Below are 16,544 nucleotides of genomic sequence, written 5' to 3'. Positions count from 1 at the left end.
ATCTTGTTACGACACGTGAGCTTTAATGAATTCATCCTTCGGCCTTGTATTTTATGGCACAAAATCTCTGCTGCTGCAGCTGTCCCCCGTGAAAAAAGCAAGAGGTGAATTACAATATGTTCAATATTCATAAAGAAGGAACGTGTCTCTATATTTCCTGCATTATTCTTAGATGGACAATGTTTCTTGGGAGTTTGGTCGTGTAATTCTCTGTGTAAGTAGCCGCATCCCTTCCACGGGCATCACAGGAGCTCCTGCCTAGACCGGGCTTATGCCAAGAAATTTTGGCCCAAATGATCCCTGAGGTCCCTTCCAACCTGGTATTTTACGATTTTATGATTTATTTTCCCCGCGCATCATCTTTGTGTAACCACAAATTTCATTTCTTTCCGCTCCTGACCCTCTGTTGTGCTCCAGGACCTGTTGGCTCAATTCTGCTGCAGTTTGCCCCGAAGCTCCCATTGAATTTGGCTTTTTCAAGTGGATGGCAAAAAACCCCAGGGACTCCATGGTTTTATGAAAATAAACCATGTTTTCCGTCATCCGCAGCCAAACAGCATCGCTGCTCCTTTTGTGATCGCTCTTGGTCTCGGCAGCTGATTTCATTAGGCCACTGAAATAATAATTTTTCATTCAATAGACTTGGAGAAGCGAGAAGAGAGGAAAAACCGGGATTGCTGCTGATGAATCGGGCAGCCTGAAGCATCTCCGGCAGCTTTTCCTGGGACGGTTCGGTAACAAGGACCCAACCACGAGGACAGAAGCACAACTTGGCATCTTTTTCGCGATGGTTCTGCCTTGGCCTCTCTAATTGCGGAAAACGCTGCTGAGACATAGCCAGGAGCACCCATTGCTTTTCTCAGGACATAAAATAAGGCTCTGTCTTCCCTTTTAGTCTTACTCAGCGCATTTTCCCTTTCGGTGCTTCTAGAACCATACTAATTATTAATAATTAAGCCAGCGAGGCAAAACTTGGTTTCCTTCCATTGCATCTAGAGCCAAGCACCGTGTCCCGTCCAGCCCGACCTGCTCTCAAAAAACCATGGCTTATAGCGCCAAAATTTGAGAAACGTGGTGGCTCAAACCCAGCATGACGCCTTGTTGATCCAAGCCCTATTTTGCAGAGTTCCCTTTGGAAATTTTTGCTAATTTTCTTATGTTTTTACCTCCTCAGACATCCAGGTGACCCGTGCAGAGACTGAGGTTTTAGCGCAGGCTTAAGAAACTCGAATTAGTGGAAAAGCTCCAGTTTTGCCACAGCCAGATGTATGTTTTCCATCCCCCTGGTCCCAACCTGTCCTTAAACCTTCTCATGGTCTTCAGACCCGCGAAGACCTTTTTGGGGTTTGTTCTCTTTCCGTGGCCGCGCGTTCCAGCTCTGGGTCCTTTCTGCTGCCCTTGCGGAGTCTCGGGATTTATTATTTATAATATTTCCCTTCATTTTCCCCTTCACTCCTTATTTCTCACCCGTTCTATTTTTAAATTAAGCCGTCGCGGGTGAAAAATCGCCGTGTTTTATCTGGAGAACTTGAAGGGCTTTGAAGGGTTTCGAACCATTTTTTCCCAACTGGAGCATCCACAAGAGGTAAGTGGCCACCTCTGCCACTGGAAAATTATATTTTACCAGGAAAATCCCCCAAAATATTGGGATTCTCTGTGCGTCTGGTTAAATCTGCATCCTCACCCCCAGCAGATGTTGGTATTAGTTGGTTATGCCATTGGGTGAGGGATCTACCACGTTCATTTTTTCCAGCTTCTTAATGCCAAAGGTGTTGTTAAGTCTTTTCGTATGAATGGGAGGCAGAAAAAAATCACAAATATATATGTATATATTCAGCTGTACTTTCAAGGAGCACCACAGGACCCCGGATTTATCTTGTATATGTCTCTTGTTTGCGTGGAGGAGTTTTTGGGTCGGTGAAACCACGAGAAGAGCGAAGCCGGGTGGCTCGTGTCTGCAAATCGCTCTGTAATGTTTTCAGGCAGCTTAAAATTTAAAAAAAAAAAAGGAGGATGGGGAAATAAAAGTTACAGTTTTTTGTGTATTACAGATGGAAAAGAGAAAATTAACCATCTGAAAAACGCAGGTAACGATCCCTTTGGAGGGATGACTAATGAGTCTCCGAAAGGTCGGAGTTTTGCTCGTCGTTCACGTTGAACGAGCCGGTAGGAAACGCCGTTCTCAAATAAATCCATCTCCTCTTTTCTTCCAGGAGCGGTGCTGAGGGATAACCAGTAAAGATCGGACGGTGCTTGGCTTCGCCAGCGAAAAACCAACAAGGGGAAGGTGCTGGAACTGCAACCGTGGCAACTTGCACTGAATGTGAGTTTTGGGCTGGAAAATATTTGCCGCTATCGAGATTTCGACCTGCTGATGGGGAACATGGGGTCTCCCGCTACCGAAAAGGGGGCGGCGAGGCCACCCGGCTGCCCCGGCACTGAGACGCCGGAGGAGAAAACCAAGAAAGCGGCCGAAAAATGGAGCGACGTTGATCTTTTAGTCCTAAGAAGAATAACCTTTTTGTTTTGCTAGAGATCTCCGGGCTGCGTTTATCTGCGCTGCTTGGAAAGTCTCTACCCTTGGATTTCTCACGCGGTTTAAAACATTTTATTTGCGTGTGCGCGTTCGCATCTCACCGCGTCCACATCTCATCTTGAAGCGATGGGCTCGGAGCGAGACCCCCCCAAGGATCCATAAGTAATAATGAGGCGCTTGATTTCAAACTGCGTTTGTGATCTTCAACTCTCCCAGCTTTTCAAGTGACGAAAAGGAAAAAACCAAAAGAGGACGGAGCCCGCGATGGCAGAGAAGTGCGACTGCATCGCCAGCATGTACGGGTACGACCTGGGCTGTCGTTTTATTAATTTTCGCCCCTTGGGTTTTGGGGCCAACGGGCTGGTGCTGTCGGCCCTCGACAGCAAGAGCTGCCGCAAAGTGGCGGTGAAGAAAATCACCATCGGCGACGCGCGGAGCATGAAACACGCTTTCCGGGAGATCAAAATCATCCGCCGCCTGGACCACGATAACATCGTGAAGGTCTATGAGGTGTTGGGGCCAAAGGGGACGAACCTCCGCGGGGATTTTTTTAAGTTTAACATGGTTTACATCGTCCAGGAGTACATGGAGACGGACCTGGCGCGGTTGCTGGAGCAGGGGAAGCTCGCCGAGGAGCACGCCAAGCTCTTCATGTACCAACTGCTGCGGGGGCTCAAATACATCCACTCGGCCAACGTCCTCCACCGCGACCTCAAACCCGCCAACATCTTCATCAGCACCGAGGATCTGGTGCTGAAAATCGGCGACTTTGGGCTGGCCAGGATCGTGGATCAGCATTACTCGCACAAGGTGGGTGACGCCGAACCGCGGTCGGGTCCTTGAGGCCGGTCGGGTGCTGCTGGGGTGGGCGCTGGGCCAAGCCAGGACTTGTTTTTTCCGGGCAAAGCCCACGGTTGAGCTCTGCTAAGCTCGACCCGGTGCTGCAAAGCCGCGAGCAGGGCCTAGGAAGGGCTCAAGTACCTTCAGGTATCTTTCATTGCTTTATATCATATATATCAAATATATATTTTATTCCATCCCAGCAATGGACTGTGGGAAGCCGCGCATTATACTCATTTTACTTCAATAACTAAACTTTCTGTTTCTTGCTTTGGTACCTTTACAAAACACGAGCTGTCATTCGTCCCCGCGGCGGAACCTTGTCCGCAGCCGCTCTGCTTATTTTTTTCCTCACTTCTGCTTTTTTCAAAACCCGATTCCATCCCAATTACGCTTATTTAATCATTGGGCAAGAGAGGGGGGACTTTGATATCCAGCCATATTCTTTCAACTGAGGTCAAGGTCTAAACAATGTAGAAAATATTTCGTGGGCTCCTCCACAAAGGGTCGTGTTCCCCGGCGGCTGCCAAACCCTGCAAAATAATTTCAGGCACTGAAACAAGTTCTATACTCAGGCAAAAATGTGGTCCAGGCTGGAGGTTTGGAGCCATGGAGAAACGCAGCAGAGGCTTCATCAGCTCCTGCATCCGCCGATACCCGGAGGAAACAAAATATCGCGTGGTCTGCGCCGCTAGACGTGATACAACCCGCGTCTGGTTAAAATTACGAGCGGGATATTTGTGTGGGCGAGTTTGGTGTCCCCCACGGACCCGCCGTTGCGCCCGTGCTGAGATTTAAATACGTTTTGCGTTTCCCGGGGGGTTTCTGATTTGCGCAGCGAGTCGGGGAAAGGGAGAAGAAAAAGGATGGTGAAAAGACGATCGTAGAATAGAATCACAATCTTGCGATCCCGCAGCTGAGCCCTGATCCATTGTGGTTTCGAATTTGGGGAGAAACAGGTACAACAGGAGGGCTCGGATGGGGCTTGGGTCAGTCCCGCCCTGGATTTCCAGCCCTTCTCAGAAAAATCAATTCTTTTCCATATTTCTTTTTCCAACTCCGCTTTTCTCAAGGGCTCGTACGATTTCTGAGCTGCCAATAGATCCCAAACTCTGCGGGCAATGCAGAGCTACACCTTGAGCATGATATTTTCTCGCCTGGTTATCTTAAGCGCTTGGATTTTTTTTCCTTTACGGTGTTTTGCATCTGGAATACGCTTAGACTGACGGCAGAGATCCGCGGACGGGAAAAATTGCAGGTCACGCGTTGTCGTCCATCGAAAAGGTCGCAGCTCTTCTGCCCGATGCTTCTCAGATCATCCTGGTGCGTGTTAAAATGGCAAATAATAACTAGACTGTGACCTTAAACAGTTCAGAGATACACATACAACCTAAATATACTCCTCGCTTGGCGATGTGGCGATTCGGTGCCCAAACGGTGAGCGGAGGAGTGTTGGAGATGAAGACGAGGGGCAGCGTCGGCTCCGCGGCGTCCTTATCCTTCCCCACATGGTCGTGCACTTCTTCAGAGGTTTCTCTTATCCATCCATCCCCGCTTTTATGTCCTAAGAAATATTTTTGGCTCCAAATGATAGTCCAGATGTGATCTAGGGTTACAGAGGCTGCTGGATCTCTTTACTCAGGTGACAAGATGGCACTGCTCCTTAGCCTGCTCGTATCTTACAAAATAGTCAAATTATCTCTTCTGGGGGCTCTGTTTGGTGCCCCAAAGCACTTGGGACATCTGCACAGGGCTGCCAGGGGACTATTTGCCTCTTGGCAACATGAATTACAGCATTAATTGGCAGAAATTCGATGCTAAGGAGGGCGTGACAGCCCTTTTAGGGAGCGATCTCATCCTAAATCATTTCCAGAACATCCTGAAACCTTTGAAGTCCTTCCTTTTGTTTTGGACTTGGCACAAACGTCGTCGCTTCCAGTTCGTCCAGGAAAAGAAGGACGTTCCCAGGTGGATCGTCACGAGTCTTCAAAGGGGAGGAGGAGGAAACGTTGCTCCGAACTCGCCCCGGACGGGACCACCCTCTCTGTTGGGACCCCTGGGACATGGCAGCACCCGCCCCAAATCATTTCTCCTGGTGCTACAAGCAACGCACAAAATCCATGTTGTGTAAAGATTAGAAAAAAAAAAGACCTTCATTTTTCTTTGCTTTTCAGTTTTCTTGCTGTGCTGGTTGATGCTTCTCCCACCTGTTGTGGATTCGTCACCTTTAGGTTGTTCCTGCATGTGCCGCAGGAGCAGAGAAGCAGAAAAATCATATTAATACTTAAAAACTGCGAAAAAAAATATAGCTTGAGAGCAAGCCTTAGACTTGGAGCTATTTCCGATTTTAAATTAACTGTTATATTGTTTTTTTAAAGAGATTCCGGTGGTTCTTCAGTCCAGAAAGGGCTGTGCTGAATCCACAGAATATCGTCACGAAGGTCTATGTTCCGTCTTAAAAAGCCAAAGCCGTGATCGTATTTCTCCGTAGGATTTGTTGCCCTTGACATTCCACAGGACCGGAATTACTTCCTCCAGGTGGCAAGACAGGAATCGATCGTATGTATTTGATAAAAATAACAGATTTAACACATGTTTTTAGCCACGGCGGAGGTAAAGCTGGGGGAAAAAAAAGGTTTGTTGCTACATATGGATGTTTTCAGTATATTGCTCATACATTTTGGATCATGCTCGTCCCCCCGAGAACTCAAATCCATTACAACTTGTCTTAAGAAGACCAAAATTATAATGTTCTTTTAAAAGCCAAGCCTTGATGATTAACAGCTTAACGACTTGGCACGTTTGGAAATTGGAAGAAAAACTGCATTAGGAGCATTATAAACCTCATGTTTAGGCTGAGAGGTGTATCCTGTGACACCCCAGGAGATGTTTCGACTGCAAATTATGCGATATATTGCGACTGAAAACAGCTTACGAAACGATATCAGCTTGGATGGAGTTTTTAACGGAGTTTTTACGTGAACTGTATTCATTTTGATACTCTCCAGATGCAATTCAACTTGATCATTTCGTTTTATTTTCTCTTTTTGACTGCGTTCCAATCCACTTTGTCCTGTTAATGCGTTACATTTAATATAGAAAGTCCTACTTATGAATACCCTGGCGTTATCGTGACGAAATAACCGTTCATTTCGAAGCCCGTTCATTTCTCGGCCGTCGCTTCCGCCGCCGCCGTTATTTTCGGGATTCAACGCGTCTCCTTGATTTTCAGCGGGATTGTCCCCCCTGCTCCTGCCCTTTCAAAATTAATTTTGGGCATCAGCGCCGGGAGTTGGATCCATGGCAATTCAGCTGTACGTAGCTTGTTACCAGCACTCCAGGTAGCTATGGAGGGATTAAAGATAAAGGATTAACTGGAGGTGGAATCAGCAAAAATTGCAAGTTTGGAAATCTAAGCGCGGCGCTTGGGGTACCGAGCTGAGAAAAGCTTCCTTCACACGCAGCGAAACGCTTAAATAATGTGCTTAACTCCCCAAATGTCTCAAATGGGATTGACTGCGATTTACATAATACATCTAGGTCCTCTGACAGTCACCTAAAATAACTTTTGCAGCTCCGAGCTGCAGATCTGTGCTATTAAAGCCATCTGTCCTTTGCAGAAGATGCTTTGATACCACGGCGACAAACCGCAAATAATTTTTAGGGGAGCGACAAGAGCTTTTCCTCCCGGAGCACCGAACCATCTCTCTTTCCAGTGGCGTATGTGTCAACTCTTCGCTTCCTACAAGATTTACAAGCGTCGTGGGCGGGTTTCTCCGGGAGATCCGATGCAGGGATCGGAGGAATTCTGACGTTTCTTTCTCTCTCTCTCTCTCTCTCTCTCTCTCTCTCTGCTCTTTCAGGGTTACCTTTCCGAAGGTTTAGTAACGAAATGGTATCGCTCCCCTCGCCTCCTCCTCTCGCCGAACAACTACACCAAAGCCATCGATATGTGGGCGGCCGGCTGCATCCTGGCCGAGATGCTGACGGGCAGGATGCTCTTTGCTGGTAGGTTTCTGGCTCCTATTGATTAATTGATAAATAAATTGAATTTTCCTCCTCCTCTCCTTACTCACGACCCAATTTGAAGGGGTTTTTTAGTGCGGCAGAGGGAATTCCCCTCTGCTTGGCAGCTGAAAATAAGAAGGCGGCTAAAAAATACCGTAGGGTGGAGTAGGACGGAGATAACGTGTCCCTGTCCCAAGAGGTTTGAATTGTGGTTGGTGTCTTTGAGGTATTTTTTTTCTTTGAGGAAAGACATTTGAATGTCACTACTCATATTCAGGCTTTTCCTATAGGCAGGTGTTGGAGTTGTAAAGGTGCATTAGAAGGGAAAGAAGCCAAAAAAAGCCCGTAATTATCAGTGCAGCATTTGAAGCTCAGCTCTGATGTTCCTGAGAAGCAAATCTTGATTGAATACAATTCCAAAAACGCTGCTGTTAAGAGCAAACTTAGCCCCATTAATAATGGAGAACGATGTTTTCTTCGCAAATATTTCAGACCTCCGCAGCCGGTGTTCGACTGCAGCTGCTGTCGCTCCCTCTTGCAGCTTTTTGGTGAAAGCTGAAAATTAAGCAGTCAGGATCATTAAGAGATCATTAAAATCGCCTCTTTTCCTTCCTCCCTCTTCTCCTCGGTCTCCCCTTTCCAAAATTTTCAAGTCCAAGGAGCTCAGCTCCGAAAATTCTGCATCAGACCTGGCTGCTCCCGCTGCCTCCTTGGGAGATATTCCAGTTGTCCCTGCGGACGCAGGATGTTTTCTGGACTCGCTGGGAGATGTCGCGCAACTAAAACAAGTCGCAAACCTCCAGTAATTGCCTTACGCTGGATGAATTGGTTTTTTTGAGTGTGCGTCAGCGGCGCAATTTAAATCGAGCGCTTAGCTTAAGTCGATATAATTAAGTCAGTGGTCAGTGGGGTGCTTAAGCAAGACGGTTAAATTAAGGTGATCAGTTATTAGGAATAAATGTCACTCCCTGCTTTAATTTTCGTACGTGAGTTAATAAACACCCAGCAAAGAGGGACCCTGTGTTGTCCCCACAGCCGCTTGTCTGGGCGATGCGGTGGCAGGAGCGGAAGAAATTGGGTTCATCCGAAGCTCACAGGAGCGCAGCACGACCCCAACAGCTCAAATCTGATTTGTGGACCTTCAGAGAGCTCCCCAGCGCGATCTGCGCGGAAAACAGGGAAGAGCGTCCCTAACGGAGCGGCTACAGCTCCCTCCAGTGACTCCTCCGCCCTCTGCTGCTGAGCGTAGTGGGTGGAAACAGGAGGAAAGAAAAAGAAGAAGAAAGAAAAAGCAAAAGGTTCCCTTTTCCAAAACATGATGCAAAACTCCTGCACGTTGCGTTTATTCTGTCTGTAGTTTGTATTTTTTCCTTTTAGGGATTAATTCCTTCAGAAAGGCCAGAGGACTGACATAAATAGAGGATAACGGTGGAGAATTGGCTTCTCTGAGAGCCGTAATTCAAGGTTTCCCGTGTTGTTCGTGTCACTAAACCTTTTGGCTGCCAGGTACCTTCAGTGAGCCGAGAGGGGACCAGCCACAAAGCCTTTGTCACTTTGAATACCCCGTAATTTCGATCACAATTTGGCAATTAGCCTGACTAACGAGCTGTTTGTTTCCTGATGGTCATCTTTAGTTTCTCCTGAACCTCTAAATGACCTAAAATTAGGGGGTTTTTCTATAGGAAAATGAATTCATTTGCCCAGGATTGATATTAGGAGGGTGACCCTCTGTCTTATTTTTTCTTTTTCTATTGTTCTGTCTTCTTCTGAGGCTTTGTGGTGACCAGCTGTGCTAATGTCACCGTTTTGGGATTGTCCAAGTTCATTGCCGTGTCCCGTGACATTGGCCGCGACTGCGTCGAACCGAACCTTGTTGGAGTGATGGGGCCGTGATGGATGGAGACTTGGCGGCCCAAAAATAAGCCACGGAGGTCTTGGTCACGTCCAATAATGCGCTAAAGAAGGGAATTAATGTTCATTAATGAGGAAATTGGCTGCGGCTTCTCTCACTGATGTCCTGAGTTGAGGATGTGTGAATAAGTATTTCCTGGAGGAAAAGGCTTTAAAAATATACGATTGCTTGTTTAACTCCTGGATCTCAACTTACCGCCTGTTTTCTACCCATTTAGGGGGTCACGAGCTGGAACAGATGCAGCTTATTCTGGAGACAATCCCCGTGATCCACGAGGAAGACAAAGAGGAGCTGCTCAAAGTGATGCCCATGTTCATCAACAGCACGTGGGAAGTGAGGAAACCGCTGCGCAAGCTGCTCCCCGAGGTGGACAGTGAAGGTACCGTGGTGCTTCGGCGATGTCCTTCTCGCGGGACGTCCCCCAGCTGCCCCGTTTTCAGCCTCACGTCCCCAGGGAGTCTCAGGAATTGTCCTCAAAAGCCAAGTGCATGAACAGCGGTGAAGGGGATTCAGGTATTTGGGGTTCTGTGGTGCGTGGTCCCACCTGGAGCTCGTGCGTCCCCACAGGACCCGCTCGCTGTCCCATCGGGGAGGGCACGGGATGCAGGAGAGCGCTCATGGGTAAAGGTAGCTCACACAGAAATAAGAGAGAAGTAATCTTTCAAGACTATTCCAAAGCACTTTCGAGGCGCATTTCCTTTGTGCCAGCCTCGCCTCCCTCCCTCCCCATTCCTCTTAGAATCATAGAATCATTTTGGTTGGAAAAGACCCTCAAGATCATCGAGTCCAACCATTAACCCACCCCTGGCACCACCCCATGTCCCTGAGAACCTCATCTCTGTGTATTTTCAACCCCTGCAGCGATGGTGACTCCACCACTGCCCTGGGCAGCCTGTTCCAATGCCCCACAGCCCTTTGGGGAAGAAATTGTTCCCCAGATCCAACCTCAACCTCCCCTGGCGCAACTTGAGGCCGTTTCTTTGTGTCCCTGTCTCCCCTCAGCTCCTGTTCTCCAGCTGAACCCCCAGCTCCCTCAGCCGCTCCCATCACACTTGTGCTCCAGCCCCTTCCCCAGCTCCGTTCCCTTCTCTCAACTCGCTCCAGCACCTCAAGCCCTTTCTTGCTGTGAGGTGATCCCGCCACCCCTCTGGCCACCATTGTGAGCCCTGAGGTGATTCTGGTGCTGCAAACCACCGGCTTTTGGACCTGAACTTTTTCCTGGAGCAGCTTTGTAGGTGGACTCGGCCACCTGCTTTTGGGAGGACGTCAAGACCAAGCCCGGCTTATGTTCGCTGGCGTAACTCTTGTTGGCAACGCGATACCCGTCGGCCCGGGTTGCCCAGGGACCATGTCAGCCACCGGCAAGCGGGAATGAATTTATTCCCAGTCGTTCCTGCGGGAAGAAAGGTCACTCGTGCCCCTTACATCATCCATTGACGTTTTTCTGCCTCCCTGACCCGTAATATATCGTAATATATAACTCATAATATATCATTCCACCGTGCCGCTTGCCCGCAGTCGGTGACCTTATGAAGTTATTGATTCCTTCCTACTTAATTAGTCCGAGCGGTGAAATAATCCCGTGGGAGACAATCGGATATTGGTTAATGTTTAAGCACCGAGGAATGGCCCTTCCTTTCTGCTGGGTGATTTTGCCGCTAAAGAAACGGTCCCGCTTACGCGATTCCATCTTTAATGGGGATATTTCTGAAGGTAAAATGTTGTAAATTAATAAAGTCATGTTCCTATTTATTATCTAAACTCTAAGGAACTTTTCCATGCAGGATCATAGAATTGTTTTAGTTGGAAAAGACCTTTAAGGTCATTGAGTCCAACCTAAGCAACATCTGTAATGACAGGATTTGATCTTTTCACGTCATCTCAGTAAAAGGAGTCATCAAAGGATTCACAACAAACCCTATATGTTTAGAATTAATTTTAGTCACTTTAATTACACTTAATTTCCTCCTTAATTATTGTAGAAAGAGTTGATGTTCCGCAGTATTTCTAAAATAATTTTAGACACTCCGAATTTTTAAAATATTAACGGGCAAAATAATTTCATAGTGTTGGTCGCTCTGAAGACGTTTAAAAATTACACTTTAAATGCCCACGGGATGTGACCTTTAATTCCTTCCTTCCTTCGAGGGCATTTGTTTTGGGGGATTCATGGCAAGGGAGCTGGTGTTGCTTTTGACGAATTAACGAGCTTGTTTCTCTGTGCTTCGCAGCTATCGATTTTCTGGAGAAAATACTGACATTTAACCCCATGGATCGATTAACGGCGGAGATGGGGCTGCAGCATCCTTACATGAGCCCGTATTCCTGCCCCGAGGACGAACCGGTGTCTCAGCATCCGTTCCGGATCGAGGACGAGATCGATGATATTTTACTGATGGAAGCCAACCAGAGCCAGATGTCCAACTGGGACAGGTACGGACTGTAAAAATCACGTAATTCTCGGACCTTTCGGGGATTTGGAGCTCTATATTTGTCACTTTTCAAGGTTCCTAAGCCCCAGAGGCCGCAGACCTGAGGTCTTTAAAAAAATCCTTAATTGCGTTGATTTTTAAATGGTTCGCTGGAAGTCGTGCAGCAAGTTTAGCGCAGATCAAAGGTCTCTCATGTCCCAGTTACCCCAGTTAGTAGGGCAGTCGCAGGACTGGAGCACATAGGACAAAAGAACGAGCTGAGAATTAACCAGGTTCACTTTCCAGCTGAGCAGGCCGAGGATGTCAGCAGGATTGTTCCTCTCTGCATCAATTAAACCTCCTTACCTCCTTAATCCGCTATATTTCAGTATTTAAAAATTAATCTAACGAAATCCCTCACCTTCGCTGTTGCGAATCTCTTCGCCTGGATGAAGAAGTGGGACCTGGACTGTTGTCTCTGGGCTGAGAGGCAGTTTGATTATTAATATCGTTAATCATGTTTTAATCCCGTGTGGGGAGATCGGCTAAATGAAGGGGCCAGTTGGTTTCGCATTTATTCCCAGCCTGGACAAGGCTCAGACTTTTCATAAATCACTCAGCCCTCCTGCCTTTTCTAACACGCAAGAAAAAGGTCTTTAATATTAATAAGAACTTAAAAATCTGTAGGTAAGTGGTGTAGTAGGAAGAAAAAGGTAAAAATAGCAGCGGTCTGAGCGCTGCTGTTTCTAATAGAGCTGTCAGTTGTCTAATGGTGTTTTTCGCAGGTATCACGTGAGCTTCTCCTCCGATTTGGACTGGAGACACGATAAATACCACGAGATGGACGAGGTTCAGCGAGACCCCAGGGCGGGATCCGAATCCATCGCTGAAGAAGCACAAGTCGATCCCCGGAAATATTCCCAAAGCAGCTCGGAGAGGTTCTTGGAGTTATCCCACTCGTCCATGGACCGAGTATTCGATGCCGATTGCGGGAAATCGTGCGATTACAAAGTGGGGTCACCTTCCTACTTGGACAAATTGCTGTGGAGAGACAATAAGCCCCATCATTACTCAGAGCCCAAGCTGATTTTAGATTTATCCCACTGGAAAAGAGCGACCATAGCACCCACGGCCGAGCTATCGCTGGAAGAAGAACCATCCAACCTCTTTCTGGAGATCGCTCAGTGGGTGAAGAGCACGCAGGTGGGTCTTGAGTGTTCCAATCCTCTTCCGGAGCTTCAGGAACGGAACACACCGTCTTCTCCTCACCGTCTCCGCAAAGAACCCACGGAGGCGACCAGCGAAACGGACCCCGAGTTCGACTTGGACGTCTTCATCTCCAGGGCGCTGAAACTTTGCACGAAACCCGAAGATCTTCCAGACAACAAGCTCAGTGACATCAATGGGGCTTGCATATCGGAGCACCCCAGTGAGATCGTACAAACAGAGGTGTACCAGAAAGAGCGATGGTGAGGAACGTGCGCCTGGAATCCCCGCCGTGTCTCCCCGTTCCTCGCCGACGCTGCGGCCGTTGCCCGGCGCCGAGTGGCTTCCGTCTGTCATTTTTTTTTACACTCTACCAAACGCCTTTCTCTGAAAAGGCCAAGCACAAACCAACATGCCCCTTTTGATGCCTTAGAAATGCCTTTAAGGGAATCAAGAGGTGTGTTTGAAATATTGAGTTTCTTATACTGCCTTAACACGCTTGCCTTGCAATCTCGGGGACCTGTTTGAAACTTAAATGTACGAGGGAATGACGACGGTACATGAGAAGTTTACAAACAGGAGTCAAATCAACTTCTTTTCCTTTCTTTTTCTCTACCACCTTAAAATGACGAGGACAAACTCAGTGTTTTCGTTATGCTCAGATACCCTCCTGGTTTGACGGGTTCCCAAAAACGCCAAACTTGGAGCTCTTAGGAGGTACCGGAGTGAGCGCGGGCGGTACGGAGAGAAGCGACGCCGGGCAGCGTCCGTCAGGCACCAGAGAACGGAACTAGGGGAAGAATTTGCCCATCAGACAGAAAAGAGCTCTGAGAATGCTCATGGGGAAGAAATTCGACCTACAGAATATGGGCCACTTGGGATTTTATTTTTGTTTTTCCGATTGGGAGTTTATTTTTTTTTTTTCCTAAGCGCGTTCTCCTCGTTCGGTTTCTCACCCGTAAATTCTCGCTCCTTTCGCACGAGGTAGATCGGGGCTCTCCGAGTACTTAGGAGGCCCCGTACGACGTGTTTCGGCGGAACAACCCAGTGCTGCGAGTTCCGTCTTGCGGAGCTGCCCAGCAAACCAGTAAATTTGGGCAGTAAGGGCTGCACGGGAGTCGAGAGCTAAAAACGGGATGTCGCACGGTGCGATGCTGCGCTCCATGGATTCACTGAGGGCACCTAATTAAAAAAAGGAACGAAAATATTACTGTTTTACCTTCTGACAAAGATGCTGTGAAGAAAACAACAGTTCCTGTGGGGTTCGATTCATCGCTGGCCACGGGGACGTCAAAAAAATGTCACGTTTTTGCGAGGCACTTTGCTTCCAGCTTCTCTGGAAGATCCTGGTGTCAACAGGCAACCGAGCGCGGTTTGTAAATAGGCACAAACACAACTGATCTACTGTAGCTTCTGTTTTCATCCACACTTCTGAGCACCTTAATCAGCTAACAAGAGTTTGTATATGGGAGAAATGTTCTATATTTAATCCAACTCGGCCGTTTTTTTAAATGGAAAACCTGTAAATAGCATTAGAAAAGCCAATCTTCGCTTTTTTCGCTGTGCTCTCCAACACGCCGGCGCTACTTCCATTTGTAACAGAGAAACTACTGTACTTAGTAACTCCAAGGTCCGTATTTAACTATTATTATTCCGAGATGAATTATTTCTACCCTTTCAACAAGCAATCTACTAGTAATAAATATTCTGCGATGTGAAGAAAACTCCTGTGGGACTCGGATGGTGACTAACGGCAACATTTACTGTCTTAACCCTGGTTTCTGTTCGTGGTGGGATCACGTAGAGGTTTAGAGCTTGCACTAAGCATTGAGAAACCCAAAAACTTGTTCTTACCGTCAAGGTCTCTCCTTGAACTGATGGAAACATCGTTAAGCCAGACGATGAGGTGTGAAGGCTGCGTGGGTGGGATGGGGTAGAAGTCCTGGAGCAGGGGTGGAGAAGATACCTGGAAGGTGAAGACATCTGGAAGGCAAAGCCATCGGAGAAGACATCTGGAAGGCAAAGCCATTGAGTTCTGGTCTTTTCTTCGAGCGTTCAGATGTTTAGGAAGGGGAAACAAGGGAGAAGCCGAGGGTTTGGTTTCCAGTGTGTTGCGGATTATTAATATACCTCAATTAAAGCTCAGCACTTTTCCCGGCGGCGGGAGGAATTCAGGCGCTGAAGAAGCGGCGGAGAGGACGCAAATCCGGCCCCGTGGTCCCGCTCGGCTTCGCCGTGTGCGCGGCAGCGGTCGGGAAAGGGGATTGTCGGCGCTGGAGCGCGTGCCCGGAGAGGAGGAGGTGGCAGCAGCCACAGTCGTGTCCCCTCACTCCCCGGTGCCGCCCCGCGAGGAGCAGGTAACGCCTGACGTGAGACGCACAAACGCCGCAACCGGAGGCATCAACTCAAAATCCGATGCCTGGGAGCGGGCCGAGTTTTTATAACCTGAAGAATGCTATCGGCCATGCCAGAGGTGACTTTTAAAACTCTCTTCTGACAGATTGTGCTACCGTTGGGTCAAACACAGAGACGCGCTGACTCGTGACATCGGCAGCGATTGAACCAGATCAGTCGCCGCGTCCTCTGAAACCAGAAGCCATTTTCTTTGGGTTGTCGCGTTCAGCCTGAACATCTTCACCAGAGACGTGCGGGACTATTTATTATATTATGGCCATGAAAATAACAGTTTTGCTTCTGAATATTGTCGTCTAGCGGGGAGTGGGAGCTTGGGGCCCCACAGTTAAAGTCTAATATTGACGTTTCGAGCTTCTTGCTGCTGCTCTGGATTTTCCATCTCAATTCGTGAGCTGTTATTTAACGTCGTTTCCAGAATGTCGGTGTCACGTGCTGGGAAGGGCGGGGAGCGAAAGGGGTGGTTTTAATTTATTACCTGAGTGTGCTCAGCCGGTCACAAGCCAGATTTATTTCTCATCTACAACAATAAAATTTAAGGCCTTAGCCTTCTTTACATGGTAGCATGTAATTATTTTGCTTCTTCTAAGTCTTGAAGTGTTTATTCCAGTACTCGCATCTGGATTTCTTCTTAAAAACACCTTTAAATATCAAAATTCTGCCGCCGACAGTTCAGTCTCTGTCCCAGTGATCATCCTTCCCCGGTCACAAATAATATGTGACTATTTTTCCTGCGGTTTATTTTTAATCGCGTCGCGATTCAGCAGCTGTGACACCAGCACAGAGCTGCGTTAACCAGCCCTTTGGAGCTTTACTGTTAGAATAATTTAAAAATCAACTTCAGCTTGCTTTTAAATATGGTTTTAGGGACGTGTTTCCTATGGAAATCGCACCTAGATCCCAGAATAAAACCACAACAGAATGTCCATTAACATAATATCAGAGACCGGGCTGCTAATGGTCATTTCTGTCTCTTTTAACCCAAAATAAGCACATGTTTGAGCAATTTCTGCCATCATCTAACATTCTAGAGAGCTCATGGTGAGAAAACTGTATAGTGTGGCATGTTGTCATTTCAGACCTGAAATATTCCGGGTTTGTTTTCTACAAACCGTGTGAAGAATTGAAGAGGACAAATCTACCATACCGTGTTTCCTCGTGAATCGTCCGTCGCCTTTGACATTTTGAAAGGTGGAGTTTGATTTTTTTTTGAAGTTGT

The 16,544-nt window shown here is 47.6% G+C and overlaps 1 protein-coding gene across 2 annotated transcripts; it reads left to right on the top strand.

The window, feature by feature from the left end:
- The first annotated feature begins 2,800 nt into the window (after positions 1-2,800).
- Positions 2,801-13,415, top strand: MAPK4 (mitogen-activated protein kinase 4). 2 transcript variants are annotated; one of them, XM_065657078.1, is made up of 5 exons: positions 2,801-3,346; positions 7,240-7,384; positions 9,514-9,675; positions 11,528-11,729; positions 12,493-13,415. In XM_065657078.1, the coding sequence occupies exons 1-5, from the start codon at positions 2,801-2,803 to the stop codon at positions 13,178-13,180; spliced, it is 1,743 nt and encodes a 580-aa protein (XP_065513150.1). In that variant the 3' UTR covers positions 13,181-13,415. The 2 variants fall into 2 exon arrangements, with proteins under 2 accessions (XP_065513150.1, XP_065513149.1); XM_065657077.1 differs by having other exon boundaries at positions 12,463-13,415.
- Positions 13,416-16,544: the final 3,129 nt, after the last annotated feature.

The sequence above is a fragment of the Caloenas nicobarica genome, chromosome Z (assembly GCF_036013445.1).
Source record: "Caloenas nicobarica isolate bCalNic1 chromosome Z, bCalNic1.hap1, whole genome shotgun sequence".
Taxonomy (NCBI): domain Eukaryota; kingdom Metazoa; phylum Chordata; class Aves; order Columbiformes; family Columbidae; genus Caloenas; species Caloenas nicobarica.
Note: the sequence above shows the minus strand (reverse complement) of the source record. Positions and strands in the feature narration are given on the sequence as shown.

Bases quoted from the DNA above. Each gene is read 5' to 3' on its own strand.
- MAPK4 (XM_065657077.1), top strand. From the start codon at position 2,801: ATGGCAGAGAAGTGCGACTGCATCGCCAGCATGTACGGGTACGACCTG. The intron at 3,347-7,239 runs GTGGGTGACGCC...CTGCTCTTTCAG, and splicing joins ATCAGCATTACTCGCACAAG to GGTTACCTTTCCGAAGGTTT. The intron at 9,676-11,527 runs GTACCGTGGTGC...TGTGCTTCGCAG, and splicing joins CCCCGAGGTGGACAGTGAAG to CTATCGATTTTCTGGAGAAA.